This window comes from Podarcis gaigeae, assembly GCF_964106915.1.
Source record: "Podarcis gaigeae genome assembly, chromosome: 8".
NCBI classification, from domain to species: domain Eukaryota; kingdom Metazoa; phylum Chordata; class Lepidosauria; order Squamata; family Lacertidae; genus Podarcis; species Podarcis gaigeae.
This window is the reverse complement of record NC_139684.1, coordinates 71551604-71566753: the sequence shown is the minus strand read 5'-3', so window position 1 is coordinate 71566753 and position 15150 is coordinate 71551604. Positions and strand designations below refer to the sequence as shown.

Genomic DNA, 15150 nt, shown 5'->3' with positions numbered 1-15150 from the left:
GCTGAAACAGGCTTTGCATGCCTGGTGTATATGCATTGAAGTAGTGAATGTTCCCTTCTGTCAACTGCTGCCTGTTGCCTATCAACTGCTGCCCTAGATAGCTGCTTAGAACCAGGTGCCTGGCAAGGCTGAGCTCTGCCACTCCCAGCCACAGCCACTCACTGCTATTCCTCTCTGTGCACCCAGACTCCGCTGCTAGTGGCGGCTGCAGCAAATCAGCCTGGGATCGTGAAGGACCTGATCGTGCTGGGAGCAGACGTCAACGCTGCAGACCAGAAGGGGCAGACTGTGCTGCACCTTGGCGCCACCTATGGGCTGCCCAGTGTCATTGAGGTGAGTGCCCCTATTGCATGGCCAACATTTAAGAATGATGGGAGCCGCTACCCAACAATACCTGGAGCGCCACAGGGGAAAGGTATAGCTCAGTGGTAGAGCACCTGCCTTGCATGCAGAAGGTCTCTGGTACAATCCCAGGCATCTCCCAGTAGGGCTGGGAAATCAGGGGCCTAGGAAGTGGGGCGTGGGATGTCTGGTCCGCCCCGGGTGTCATCCTTGAGGGGGTGACAAAATAGCACATCACGGGGGGCGGCACTTACCACAGGGCTTGGCCTGCAGCACGCCCAAGCCACACGTCTCTCCTGGGACTGACACAGTGGCTCAGGGCCCCACGCTGCCCGAAACGGCAGCATGGGGCTTGCGTCCACCAGGCGAACTCTGTGGGCAGCTCGCCATGCCAACCCTGTGTGCGGATCGCCTAGCCACCCCCGTGCGTGGATCACACCGCCCCCGCTGCTCCAGGTGCTGGAGCAGCTAGCTATGCCCCTGTGGGAAATATTCCCTGCCTGGAATCCTGGAGAGCCTCTGGCAGTCACTGCAGGCAATATTAATGACCTGATTCAGTACAAGGCAGCTGTCTATGGTCCCATCGCTGCTAGCAATGCCAGCCCCATCATCAGGTAAAGTGAGGCAATTGCCTCAGGTGGCAAAAGCTCAAGAGCAGCAGCCGGGCCATTCCTTCAGAAGACGAAGAAGGAGTTTGGATTTGATATCCCGCTTTATCACTACCCGAAGGAGTCTCAAAGCGGCAAACAATCTCCTTTCCCCTCCTCCCCCACAACAAACACTCTGTGAGGTGAGTGAGGCTGAGAGATTTCAGAGAAGTGTGACTAGCCCAAGGCCACCCAGGAGCTGCATGTGGAGGAGCAGGGAAGCGAAACCAGTTCACCAGATTATGAGTCCACCGCTCTTAACCACTACACCACACTGACTCTCTACTATAGCACCCAGCCATCACCAACTCCAACTCCCATGACCCAGCGGGGCCAACAGTTGGGGTTGGCGGGAGCTGGGCCTCACAGTGCCTCATCGCAGAGTTCAAATTGCAGCAGCGTTTCCATCATTTGTTCCTTTTTATACTCCTGCAAATGTTAACAGCATGATAGCACATACAGCAAGCCAATGCTTTCCCCATCGCTTGCTCTCCACGCATGGACAATGGGTATCCGATAAAATACTATTTATAGCCTGCCTACCAACTGATGTTCTTAAGGCAGCTTAAAGGTAAAGGTAAAGGTACCCCTGCCCGTACGGGCCAGTCTTGACAGACTCTGGGGTTGTGCGCCCATCTCACTCAAGAGGCCAGGGGCCAGCGCTGTCCGGAGACACTTCCAGGTCACGTGGCCAGCGTGACATCGCTGCTCTGGCGAGCCAGAGCCGCACACAGAAACGCCGTTTACCTTCCCGCTGGTAAGCGGTCCCTATTTATCTACTTGCACCCGGAGGTGCTTTCAAACTGCTAGGTTGGCAGGTGCTGGGACCGAGCAGCGGGAGCGCACCCCGCCGCAGGGATTCGAACCGCCGACCTTTCGATCGGCAAGTCCTAGGCGCTGAGGCTTTAACCCACAGCGCCACCTGCGTCCCCTTGCTGGGCTTTCAAGGCAGCTTACAACGCCTTTAAAACACAATGAAACAGGCTGTGATGCAATAGTCACTACAGCAGGGAAAAGGTCTACAGTGGTACCTTGGGTTACATATGCTTCAGGTTACATACGCTTCAGGTTACAGACTCCGCTAACCCAGAAATAGTACCTCAGGTTTAGAACTTTGCTTCAGGATGGGAACAGAAATCGTGCTCCGGCGGCAGCGGGAGGCCCCATTAGTTAAAATGGTGCTTCAGGTTAAGAACAGTTTCAGGTTAAGAACGGACCTCCTGAATGAATTAAGTTCTTAACACGGGGTACCACTGTATATATTTATAGTCATCCTCCTGCCCTTTTTCTCTGCTTTTCCAGCAAATACTGTTAAAAGAGGCTAGGTGTTAGAGCCACTCGGTCCATGGCCGACATCCACTTGCTGGGCTTTCATTAGGCTGGGATTTAATCTGTTCTAAGCACATGTCAGAATGACAATCTCTTCTTGATTCTTTCCCAGGCTGTCATGGTGACTGGTATCCCAGTCAATGTCGATGCCAGAAATTTCGAAGGTAAGGTGATCGGCGAGTGCTGTGTATTCCCAGAAACATTCTCAAGTTGTGAATGCATATTATTTTGCACACTGCTAATGTGTGGAGTCTTTGACACCCCTTCCTGCACTCTTCTGGTAGGTCTGACCCCCTTGCATTGTGCTGTCATAGCTCACAATGCTGCCTTCCAGTCCCAAAGCATGGATCCGTTGTCTCAGCAGCAGCTCCAGAACTTCCTGCTCTGTATTCGCTTGCTCCTCGAACTCGGGGCCAACTACAAGAGCCAGGTAGGTGGGTGGGTGGGCTCTGAGGAGGGGTTCCTTCTGCCCAGGCCAGGAGACCAAGGTGGCCACTTCCGCATCAACCAAAAAGAGAGCAAAAGGAGACATAGCAAAGCATTTGCAGAATTTGGCTATTGTTGCCATAATTAAAATAGAAAAATACCGTAGATCTTGCCATCATGGGGAAGAATGTGACCATTCAATGTGTACCACTTAGGGTGCTCTGCGATCCTCCAGATGGCCTGTTTATTGAGCATTCACCCTGATTTGTTTGCACAAAGCTTACACGGAGGTTAGACTACGACCTGTCTTTACTGGAAATTCCTTCTGATTTATTTAACAATTAGCATTATTCATTTGCTAGTGTTTTCCCATTTGTTCCTCTCACACTTTTCGGTGACTTGCCTCATCACTTTCCTAACTGCAAAAAGTTGTCTTCTTTTTTAAAGTGGATTTGTTTCACCAGGGCAAGAAAATGCTTTAATTCACTTTAATTGCATAAATCTAGATTTCTTGTGTACACTTGAAGCTCTCCCACTGACATCATGACATACTGACATTATGGAAGCACTTCTAAACAGGACTGGCGAAGTGCCTCACCCTGAGTCAGACTGTTTGTTTGTTTATCTAACTCAATATTGTCTACACTGGCAGGCAGCTGCTCTCTAGAATTTCTCTCCCAGTCCTACCTGGAGGTGCCAGGGACTGAACCTGGGATCGTCTGCATGCAAAGCAGATGTTCTCCCACCCAGAAAGGTTCAAAGATAAGACTCTCTTTTGTGATTAGCCAAGAAAGCTTGGCCAGCCCATCCTGGAGATTGCATCTGGCCTCCTGACAGTTTCCTCCCTTTTCTAGGAACTGAAGAGCAGCAAAACCATTCTGCATTTGGCCGTCCAAGCTGCGAACCTGCCTTTGATCCAGTTCCTTCTCCAGCTGCCTGAAGGAGAACTCCAGAATTTTGTCAATATGAAGGTGTGCTTCTGGGTTTTCTCTGCTAGGGGGCACTGTTGCCCAAGGTTGGGGATAGAAAGGAGTTTTTCCATTATGGTGTTGTTGTTGTTTTGTCTCATGAAAGGCAGAAGGCTGGGTAGAACTGGTGGCCCTCAGAGAGCAGATCAAGCCTGCTCAGCACCTTGCGACAGAGGGCCCAGCTCTGAGAATCACATGTCACGTGGGTTCATTTGGACCGTAGCAGCTAACATGCAGGTTTTTGTCTATGTCAGTTGCAGCTTTGGGACCTTAGGAAAGGGAGAGGGAAAGTTATACTTTTTCTTCCTCCCTCTCTCCCATGATGATCTCTCCAACGCTGCTGTTTGCATTGCGAGGGGAGCATGCCCCTCTTAATCTCAGGGTTATGGGTTCGAACCCCACGTTGGGCAAAAAGATTCCTGCATTGCAGAGCGTTAGACTAGATGACTCTGGTGCATAGCTGTCAACTTACAGATTTGAAAATCAGGGACCAGCAGCCTCGAAAATAAGGGATCAGCAGCCAAAATAAGGGATTTCAGTCAACCAGATGAAATAAGAAGTTAAAAGGGACCAGATAATTTGGGAGAGCAGCGCCGGTTTTTAGCCCTTCGTTTCCAGAGGTTGCTGCTCAAGATACCAGCTGATGAAACACTGCAATTAAATAACTACAAGCAGCAACCACTTTTCATGCAAAACGAAGTCCAAGCTACGAAGATGCTGCTGCAGTTCTGTATCTTTTCTCTCGTGCTCCATCTGCAGCTCTCAGTTCCATCAGGCGGGGCAGGAGGAAGAGAGGGGGGGAAATAGCACCTGAAGTAAACCTGCATATCAGACCATCTATGCTAGTCTTCCACTACAAATCTATAGGAGAAGCGCTTGTGGTCCTTCCTCCGCTTTCCCCCTCTATGGTTAGCCCTTGGAACACCTGCCCGCACCTCCACCTCCTCTCTCTGAACTTCTTTCTCTATGGTTGCCCTCGCTCTCCTCTCAAGGCTCCTCAGCAATTCATAGGCCACGCCAGGCTGCCCATCTCATCCGGGTCCATCGGCGGCGCAGCCGCAGTACGGCCTAGTGGGAGAGGTGGCGGCGGGCAGAGGGGAGACCCCAAGCAGAGATGCTCAGTTCGGTGGCCGCGAGGAGGATGGCGGCGGAAGGGCCTGAGGCTCCTGCCAGTCTTGACGGGGAGGGGCTCCCGGGGGCGAGGCTGGTGAGAGGCCAGAGGGGAGCGGGGCAGGCAGCCAAGCAACATACTTGGAGGCTTCCTCCTCCCTGGGCAGCAGGGAGGGAGGGAGGGAGAGGAGCTGCTTCCTTTGAAACCCAGGAAATTTAAGGGACATCATCAATAAGGGACAGCAGCGGGACACGGCGCTGGAATAAGGGAGTTTCCCGCCAAATAAGGGACGGTTGACAGCTATGCTCTGGTGGTTCCTTCAAACTCTACAATTCTATGCCATTGATGCCAATGGATGCTTCTCTTGAAAAGCGAAGAGGAATATTGGGGAGGTGATTCGCACCTGCCGTGGCCCAAAGGCTGCTCCAGCTTCCCCAGGACTGATCCTGAGTAGCACTGAGGCTCAGCTAAAAGGGCAGAGGAAGAAATGGCATGTTAAACAAGTTTGCTGCTGAGGTGTCCTGTTCCTCAGGGATGTAAGAAGCTATCATTTTCTGTTCTGCCCTGTACAGTTGTACCTTGGAAGTAAAATGGAATCTGTTCCGGAAGTCCATTCGACTTCCAAAACGTGCGGAAACCAAAGCACGGCCTTGCAGGACGCAAAGGAAACACAGTGCAAGTGGGGGGGGGGGTTAATGTAATCAATTACATGTCACTTGTGGACTGAAAGCAAGAGGAAACAGCAAATGCCCATTGTATTCACTGGACTGAGTTCCCTTCTGGCCTTGGGATGAAGAAATGAACATCAGCAATTTCTGATTCCATTTTTTTCTTTGTCAGAATTCTCTGACATGTCTGTCAGCATTTTCTGGAACTTTGGAAAGAGTTGCAATGGACCTGAGGAACTGCCTTGACCATAAGCTGTCAACGTTTCCCCTTTTTTAAGGGAAATTCCCTTATTCCGAATAGGATTCCTCCCAATAAAAGGGAAAAGTTGACAGTTATGGCCTTGACCCACACATCCATGTCCAGCAATTGTACTCCCCAGATGGCGTACTGCTGACAGTACCACATGCCCCAGAGATGAGCTGGTTGTGCCCTAAAGACCAGGATTTTAGTGTTGCAGCTCCAGCCGCCTGGAATCAGTTATCAGCCGGAATCTGGCAAACACCTAGCCTTTTAGCAATTAGGGGGCTATTGAAGACATTTTTTTCTTTAAGAAGCCTTTCCTGAAGTGTGTTGCAGTTGCTTATGTGAAAAAAACAATAGTTTCATAATGGTGGAAATTGCTTTACTGCTTTTAGCATTGCTGAGTTTGCAATCTTTTTTGCATTTTGTCTTATTTTATTGCACACTGCTTCAGTAAGTTTGGGTTAATAAATCTGCAATAAATGGATATTGTGCAGGCTAACTTGGAGGGGAAATCTCTGTCCTCAGGCCCACGGGAACACTGCCTTGCACATGGCCGCTGGTCTGCATGGACACCCCTTTCAGGAGCAGATTGTGCGCCTCCTGCTGCATCACTGGGCTGATCCCAGTGCGAGGAACCTGGAGAACGAACAACCAGTTCACCTGTTGGCACCAGGCCCAGCAACAGAACAGGTCAGCTGGGGGAGGATCTATGGTTGGTGGCAGGGGGCAGGGGGAGCTAAATTTAGTTCAGGACCTACCAAATTTGCAACACGCAGCTCAAAATGCAGCTGTCCTGAGAAATTTGCACTTCTCCGAATTCTGCGGTGGAGTTCTCCCACCTGCTCAAAAAAAGGCATATGTTAAGCGAAAGGGGGCATTAAAAAATTGTGTGATTAGAGGAACTAACGTACCTCGAGAAAAAATGCATGCCATTAGGGGAAATTGCTTGGGGAAAAATGTGTATGCTGAATAAAAATCGCCTACAGAAATGTCTGCGTTAGGAGAAATGCACACTAAGAAGCTGGTGGATTTTCAAGTGCACTTGTTGCAAAAAAAAAAAAAAAAATCAGTAGACTGATGCAAAAATATGGAGAACTGAAGACTGGAAGGATGAGAAGCTGGGAGAAACCGAAATGGGCAGATCCGTTCATCCCTAGCTGCATCGGGAAGAGCCCAAGAAGGAAAAGCTATCCTTCATCTTTGAATGATTGTTGTCTCCTTCCCTCTGCAGCTACGCCTGTTGCTTAGGAGCCGCCGTTTGGGCCCCGGACCAGCTCATCTCCCCTCTTTCCCATGAAGACCTCCTGTCAAGCTACACTCCTCAGCAGAACACCGTCTCTTTTTCAGCCGCCCAGGAAGTGAAGGAGTGTCAATTGGGGGGGGGGCATTGTTGTTTATGTTGTTTTATCTTATGTGACAAGGAAACTTTGCCTTGTGCTGCCTGTATTTAACTAACTTATTGGATAGGGAGGGTTGTGTGCCTGACTTTCCTTGCTGATGCCGGCCAATAGTCTATCCCCAGTGGCGCTGGATTATCTCCCACTGCAGGTAACCCATTGCAGTGCTGGCAGTGTAGAGGGCTTTGCCTTCCCCACTGTCACTGCATCATTGCAGCCCCAGGCTAGTGATCAGGCAGGAAACAAAGGTACTCTTTCACCACCACCCAGCACCAATGGGCTCACCCTCATCAGCAAGGAAACGGTTCAGGCTCTGAGTGCGAATTCTGTCAACCAGCTGCTTCCCCCACTGGAGTTCCAAGTGCTCCTGTTTAGTATCCTTGCATGCAAGGGAGGGGGAGGCAGCTGCCAGGTTCGCCCCTCTCTATCCTCTTAGCTGCCACAAGTATCATTTCTGTGAAATGGATCGTTGTAATTGAACCATATTGGTTTTTGGCAAAATTTGGATCGTATTAGCACAGGGCTGGCCTTTGCCGGAGAAATTACTTCGGTGAAACTGAGTTGCTGTTTAGGCCATCTCTGGTGTGATCCACTTATTCATGCTACGTCTTAAAACCTAAGAGAGTCCCTTTAACTTTTTAATTCAAAGAATTGCACAGAAGTGGGGAAGGAAATTCCACTGGTTGGAGCTTCTTGCAACTGTGGCATGGGAGTGATCTTCCAAGCCACAACTGCCAAAATTATCCCTTCTGTGCAAATCTTAGGACACGGGCAGCTACCTTGTGGTACCCAGATGTTGTTGAACCAGCACTCCCATGAGTGAAGTCCAGCCTGGCCAGAGATCAGGGATGATGGGACTTGAAGTTCAGCAACGTCTGGAAGGCTGTGGGTGTCTTGCCCCCGCCTCTGGGTATTTCCATACAAAATTAACCAGCTTAATTGTTGTTCCTTCTCTCTGCACAACCGGGGAACCCTTGGAACTGTAGTTCCAGTGAGAGGTCTTTTAAGAGGAGCCTTTGCTCCTTCACCCAAATGACAGTTCCCTGGAGTCCCTGCAGCGAGGCAGGAGCTGCAACGCTTAAGCCAGCCTCGAAACAACGCTGTGGTAGAGAACTGCCCTTTTAAGAAGTTAGAGGTGCCCTCTCAGGAGATGAAGTTGGCAGCCGACTTAATTATGCCTCACAATAACCTGAGGCAAATGACAATATGCACACTTTTTCAGTGCTGCCCCTCTGACGCTTGGAATTGGTTTGGAGGCCCTCAGGCAAGATGGGGACCTTCCGTGTTCTAAGCTGTGGGGATAAACACTGCGTGTTTTTTCTCGATTTAGGCTCCGGCCTGTGATGCACCCGCTCACAGCATCTGTGTGCAGAAACCTGTAGCCAGGTCCCTGGCTTAATTGAGAGAGCTCTGTGTAGCTCACACTCTTATCTCTGGCTCATCGCCAAGGAAGCAGTCTTTCTCTCTCTCTCTCTCTCTCTCTCTCTCTCTCTCTCTCTCTCTCTCTCCATGACTGCAGCAGCTTGTATCCCCACAAAGTGGGGAAATTAACACACCTCCCCTTTCTTTTCCTATCCTCCCCACCCATCCTGTTTCTTGGCAGTCTCGCCTTATTAAGCCATGCTGTCCCACCAATTCCTGCTCCCCAAAGCTCTTTGAGGAGTTTGACTCTCTCTTCTTTTCCCGTTGCTGGGTAGGGAGAAATCAGATCCAGTTTGCATTTAAAGGCAAACCAACCTAATTTACCACCTTCAGATGTGAATGAACTACAAACTAATGCGGAAATGCGAAGAACTGAACTTCAGGGGGGGAGAGAGAAACCAAAACGAGTCGATCAGCCCATCTGCAATTGCCAGACACCCAATACAGTCTCCCTGGGATTTCTTCACTGTTGTGAAGAAAGGGAGAATTCTGGCAGTTGCAGCTTCTTCTGCCGCAAAATACTGCTGCAGATTCAGCTGCTGCAAGAATTATTCCTGCTCACTAACTAGGAGGGAACCATAGCTGTCAACTTACAGATTTGAAAATAAGGGACCAGCAGCCTCGAAAATAAGGGCTCAGCAGCCAAAATAAGGGATCAACAATTACTTTGATAAAATACATATTTTGTTGCGTGCAAATGGCTTTAGATACCTATTAGGTGCTCTAAATTACCATATAGCATATATTCAACACACAAAAACAGCAACAATTTGTTGTTGACAAAGGGCAGCTGGACATAGAAAGGGCCCCATTACCTTTAGTAGCTTATTTAAGGGACATCATCAATAAGGGACAGCAGCGGGACATGGCCCTGGGATAAGGGATTGTCCCGCCAAATAAGGGACGCTTGACAGCTATGGAGGGAACCCTTCCCAAAGTGGTAGGACATCTGCTTTGCATGCAGAAGGTCCTAGAGTCCATCTCCCTAGAGGGCTGAAAAAATTTCACCCTGAAACCCTGCAGAGCTGCTGCCAGTCAATGCAGACAATACTGAGCTGGATAGACTCAGTGGTCTGACTCAGTAGAAGGCAACATCCTATAAGCTTGTGTTTATCCCTCCCCATTCCCCCCCCCCTCTGTCTGGCAACCTTTCACATGCCCTCCTCTGTGTTCAGCTTGATAAACACTCCAAGCTTGTGCTAATGGAATATTTAAATGGAGGCGAGGACATGCCAAGGTTTATGATGAACCATATGTTATTGGAACAGAAGCAAGCTAATTGTGGCAATAAAGAAGCACACTTTTTAATCTTTTCCGCTGTCTCCGTCTCACACTGCCTACACTCCGGCCCCGGTGCAGAACCTGTGAACCCATCAGCGCTTGCCTGCTTCCGCTTTTGTCTCACTGCCAGCATTCTTGGACCACTCAGCCCCAGGACCAAGGAAAAGAGGGAATAGAAACACAAGAGAGGGAAGGGTTGAGGTCTGCTATCAAAAGCGACTTCATGCCACGCAGCCAAGCCCCAGATAATTTGTTCATTTTGCTAGCAGCCGTGTACCTGGCGCTTCTCAGGAACACGGAGAAAGCAAAAGCGCAATGTAGCTTTGAAATCAGCAGTTGAAATCAAGGCAGGTTTGAATGGGTCGGTCCCCGGCACGCCAACTCTATGGGGCCAAGGTGTCTTTGACCCCCTCAATATTTGTTGGCAGGGGACTGGGTCCTCTCAAGGTTGAGGGGGCGGAGGAGGCCAAACACAGGGAGGAAGAGGAAGAGGCAGCTCTCTGTGAATGAAGAATGCCAGGAGCCAGGCTAATGGTCTGTGGAGGGAGCATCTTGGGCTACTAGCAAGGCAGGGGCTGTGTCAGGCAAGAAGCCACTGCCGCTAGAGAGCAGCAGTCAGGGCTGTGGGGCCTTCTGCTCCTGAAATGTGCCTCTGGGATGTGGGGAGGCTGAGTAGAGCTGAGGTGACACTGCTGCTGCCTGCATTCCCCCTCATGGCTGCCAGAAGGGGAAGGTCCAGGGGAAGAAAAGGAAGGTGGCATGTCCCTGAGGAGATGGCAGAGGTAGCCAAGGAGCAGCAAGGGAGATGGAGGCACTTGTGGGATGGCACCTTATATCCTCAGGTCAGGTATGGTGGCAGTGGCCTCCTCTAGACAACAGTCACACACACACGCAACACATGCTGGGCCCCCTCCATATTGGGCGCAAGTCAGCGCCTCTTTTCATTCCACCATCTTGATTCAAAATGGCACCCGATTGTATCCAAACGTAGATAGAAAGCTGCTCTTCGATCTCAGAGCCGTCATCCAAAATTGGGCTACGGTATCTTCCAAGATGTCCAAATTCATAGCGAGCAAACAAATCACTTTCAAAAATCTATGGTAGATTTATTTATTGCAACCTTTCCTCCAAGGAGTTCGCAGTGGGTGTGCATGGTTCTTTATCCCCCCCCTCCTCATTTTAGCTTCACAACAACCCTGTGAGGTAAGTTAGGCTGAGAGACGATGCCTGGCCCAAGGCGTCACCCAGCAAAGCTTCATGGCTGAGTACGGATTCAAATCCTGGGTGACGGATCAGAAGCAGCCTTGCTGCAGCTTTTGCTCAGACCAGCTCCCCTCGTTGCTCAAAAGGCAGCTCCCCATCCAGGGGCAGAAAATCTGCCACAGGGTCGTAGACCTGTGTCACTTCCGCATAGCCATCCACTGATCTTCTGCTTCGCTGATAATCACCCTAGACATAAGGGAAGAAAGACCTGCTGAGGTTCCCTACCATTTCCCAACTGCAGGAGACAATGAGTGGAGGCCAGAGGTATCAGTGACTCACCACCACTGTAACTAAATGGAGCCACCATATGTGGGAGCACTCTACCTCTGAACAGCAGCCACTCAGGCCAAACAGCAGGAGGCCATTGCCTACATGTCCTGCATCTGGTTGGCCCAGGTTGACAGACAAGAGCTGGGCGAAATGGATTCTGGCCTCATCTATCAAGGCCAAAGCCCCAGCCCCCATTCCTTTCATGAGAAAGGGCACAGCTTGGTGGCAGGGCATCTGCTTTGTGTGTTCAATCCTAAAATAGAAAACAGGTAAAATATCCCTGTGGATAGCTCAGTCGGTAGAGTGTGAGGCTCTTAATCTCAGGGCTGTGGGTTTGAGCCCCGCATTGGGCGAATGAGTCCTGCATTGCAGGGGGTTGGACTAGATGGCCCTTATGGTCCCTTCCAGCTCTACAGTTCTAGGATTCTAATCCCAGCCATCCCCAGGCAAGACTCCTGCCTCGAGAGTGGCTGACTGTCAGTGTAGACCAAGAACAGGGAACTTGTGGTCCTCCAGATGCTGTTGGACTGCAACTCCCATCAGCCCCAGCTGGCACGGTCAATTATCAGGGATGATGGGAGCTATAGTTCAACAACCTTAAGAAGGCCACAGGCTCCCCATTCCTTGCACTGACCATTCTGAGTTGATGGACCATTGATCTGACTCTGTCTGAAGCAGCTTCCTAAGGAGGCAGGGCTATAGCTCAGAGGCAGAGGGCATGTTCTATGAGCAGAAGGTCCCAGGCTCCACCCCTGGCATCTCAGCTAAAAGGACCTGGAGTGGTGGGAGAGACCTCTGCCTGAGATGAATTGTTGCCTGTCAGAGTAGGCCGTACCAGCCTGACTCAGTATAAGGCAACTTTCTACATTCCAGAATTTGTTTTTCAATCTGAAAAAAAGTTTTGTGGAGTCCTTTTTTCTACCAGTCCAGCAGCTGCCAGTCTACTTCCTCTCCTCATTGGGCAAATCTGGTTGCTGGTAGAAAGGTCCCAAATTCAATCACCGGCTTGGTGAATCTCCTGCTTGAAACCCTGGTGAGCTACTGCCAGTCAGTGTAGACAACACTGAGCTACATGGACCAATGGTCTAACTCAGTACAAAGCATCTTCCTATCTTCCTGTATGATATACACTATGGGGCTAAGATGGGACACTCTCTGACTTCCTTTTGGGTGTCTTTTTTGAAATGAGGAAGGTGGAGGAAACAAGGGGATCCATGATTCACAATGAAACATACAAGAGAGGACAAGTCCTGTGGACTTGGTTCAGAAGGAGAGTCCATTGTGACTCTTCCCCCACCGTTGAGCCTCTTCCCCAGGTACTCACAGCATACTCATAAATCCACGGTTCCTCCTGAGGGTACCATCTCTCATACAGAGGCTTCATTTCTTCATAATGCCGGGGCAGCCTCACTTCCTCGTACTCGTGCTGACCTGGAGAACCAAGCCCTGTGGGTGCAATATCGGGGTCTGCAGTGATGAAGGAAGCCTGCCTTCAGGGACCTGAGATTGTTCCTCAGGAGCAAGGATGGGGCCACTCTCTGCCTGGCCCTTGGAATTCTCCCCAGGCCCCACCTCTCAGTGGTCCAGCTTCTCCCCCTGAGCATTTTGCCTGGTTGGAATGTATCCTTGAACTCTGGTGGTTCCTCTTGCTTGTTTGGATGAAGACAGCGAGAGAGTGTGTAGCCTAATGTACAAAGGCAGAAACTAAATCTGCTGCTTCTCCCACCACTGACACATGACCCACGGAAAGTTGCCCAGATGGGAATGTCACCCTAGTGCTGAAACAGAGCACTGATATTTGGGATTTTCTGCGATTCCAGATTATGGTACTGTGGCTTAGAGGAAAAAGCGGGCAGAGGAGAAATAACATGTCAGCACCTGCCCACCTGTGACACTAGCATCCATCTCACTGTCAGTGTGGTGGCCTGGATGGGACCAGCCCCGTGCAGTAGCCTCAGTGCCGGTTGATGTTGTCTTGGGAGAGCTGCCCTGCAGAGAAAGACCAAACCAACCAGCTCTATTCCCAGGAAAAAGGACAATATCTACTGCCTGTATCAGGTCCACTGACCCCCGTCCATTGTCCCTTCTTTGGCAGCTTCCAGCCATCTAACTTTCACATAGGGGACTTCTCAGGTACTAGGCAGTTTTTCACTAGGAATCTATCAGAGCCCCTTGTTGGCAGCTCAAAATCCTAAGAAGGTCTACTGTGATTCCCCCCCCCCCAAGCAACATCAAATTTCTCATCCTCCTATGAAGGTTGACCCTGATCGTGGAGAGTCTGGAAACCATGGTCTACAACAGCCTTGGCCAACCTGATACTCTCTAGATGTTTTGGGACTACAACTCCCATCAGCCCCAGCCAGCCCTGCCATGCCAGCTTGGGTTGATGGGAGTTGTAGTCCAAAACATCTGGAGAGCACCTGGTTGGCGAAGGCTGGTCTATTGGGAGATGAATCTCTTTAGTATGAAACTATCTTGCTGCATTTTCTACAGTATTTTGCCTGTGTCCTCCTTGCCGCTGCATGGAACATGGTAACAGACCTTTGAATCTGTAAGTAAAATACTTTAAATTTACCCACACAAGTGGGTAACAAAGATTCATACATTTAATTGCCTCCTACAATTTGTGCTAAACTTCACTGGCTGGTGTAAATTATCCCTATTGCAGAAACTGGATTGACTGATGCAGAATTCTGAACTCCCTGTAAAACTGACTGTGCATTGTACCCAACTAAGGGTGGAACCGTTGAAATGAATGGGCCTACATTATTCATGTCCATTAATTTCAATGGGTCTACTCCAAGTAGGACTAACATTGAACATAACCTTGTTGCACAACACTGCAAGATTTACTTTTTCGGGGGCTGAAGCCTTGATGTTGAATGGGTGTTACCAGTGAGCAGATCCAGTTGCCTTTGTCTCAATGTCAAGTTTGCCTCCCTTGGGGGGAAAAACAGCAAACTTAAAAAGCAGCACTGGGAACAAAGGATAGAGCTGTTCCCCACCCCCACCCCGATGGATTTATTTTTCTTTGTGGTTGTTGTATTCCTGGACTCTTGTTGCCATGGTTGCTGCCTTTTGTACCAGCTTCTGCACCCATGGATCTCCAGGCCATCTGCAGACCACAACAGGCAGTCTATATTCTCTGTATCATGAAAAAAAATCACCTACTAATCTCAGCCAAGGAAGATATTGCTGAAGGCACAAGACTAGACCTGGCTGGGTTCTTTTTCGGGTCCTACATGCTACCTGGATGTTGTACCCACAATTCCCAGGCACCAGGGAGATGTGCTTACCTCAGAGCTCTGCTCCTCCAGCTGGGCTGTCCGTGTGCCGATTTTCAGCCACTTGCTCACTGCATAGTTATTCCCAAATCTCACCTTTCCCCTGAAATAGCAACAACATTCTGGGGAGGGTGGTCAACTAGGGCAAATGAGGAATGCCCCACTAATCTCAGTCTGCCCTCAGTCAGCCCCTGCCTGCCCGTCTTACTTACAACAAATCAGAGGGTAGCTCTTCCTCTCATTAGCTCCACCTCCAAATCTCATTGGCTCTTGATCCACACCATTGGTTTCACTGCCTTCAATCCTCCAAGTCTTATTGAGCCGCTAGCTACCACTCAGTACCCTATAAGCCTTTTCAGGCTATGGCACTGGTGTCTAGTGGTTTAGCAGTTGATTTTGCCTAAAAGTTTTTTTTGGGGGTGGGGAGGAGGTCTCCTGGGCCTTTAACAGCCACATAACCAGGAAAGAAAATTGGTCAGTGCATTGTCCCTCCAGACG

At 49.9% G+C, this 15150-nt stretch overlaps 2 protein-coding genes across 2 annotated transcripts in view; one reads left to right on the top strand and one right to left on the bottom strand.

The window, feature by feature from the left end:
* Nucleotides 1-9867, top strand: part of NFKBID (NFKB inhibitor delta) — a gene marked incomplete at its 5' end in the record, with an annotated part of 34561 nt that extends 24694 nt beyond the window's left edge. The window contains 6 exons of the mRNA XM_083752045.1: nucleotides 187-333; nucleotides 2431-2482; nucleotides 2603-2748; nucleotides 3599-3715; nucleotides 6261-6425; nucleotides 6967-9867. Of these exons, the coding sequence (XP_083608171.1) occupies nucleotides 187-333; nucleotides 2431-2482; nucleotides 2603-2748; nucleotides 3599-3715; nucleotides 6261-6425; nucleotides 6967-7032 (693 nt within the window). The 3' untranslated portion in view covers nucleotides 7033-9867. The remainder of the gene's footprint in view (nucleotides 1-186; nucleotides 334-2430; nucleotides 2483-2602; nucleotides 2749-3598; nucleotides 3716-6260; nucleotides 6426-6966) is intronic.
* A 1064-nt stretch (nucleotides 9868-10931) lies between these two features.
* The window catches only part of NPHS1 (NPHS1 adhesion molecule, nephrin), a 49251-nt gene continuing 45032 nt past the window's right edge, over nucleotides 10932-15150 (bottom strand). Inside the window, exons 27-30 of the mRNA XM_083751033.1 lie at nucleotides 14665-14755; nucleotides 13255-13357; nucleotides 12693-12814; nucleotides 10932-11284 (exon numbers count right to left, since the gene is read on the bottom strand). Coding sequence (XP_083607159.1) covers nucleotides 11156-11284; nucleotides 12693-12814; nucleotides 13255-13357; nucleotides 14665-14755 — 445 coding nt within the window. The 3' untranslated portion in view covers nucleotides 10932-11155. The remainder of the gene's footprint in view (nucleotides 11285-12692; nucleotides 12815-13254; nucleotides 13358-14664; nucleotides 14756-15150) is intronic.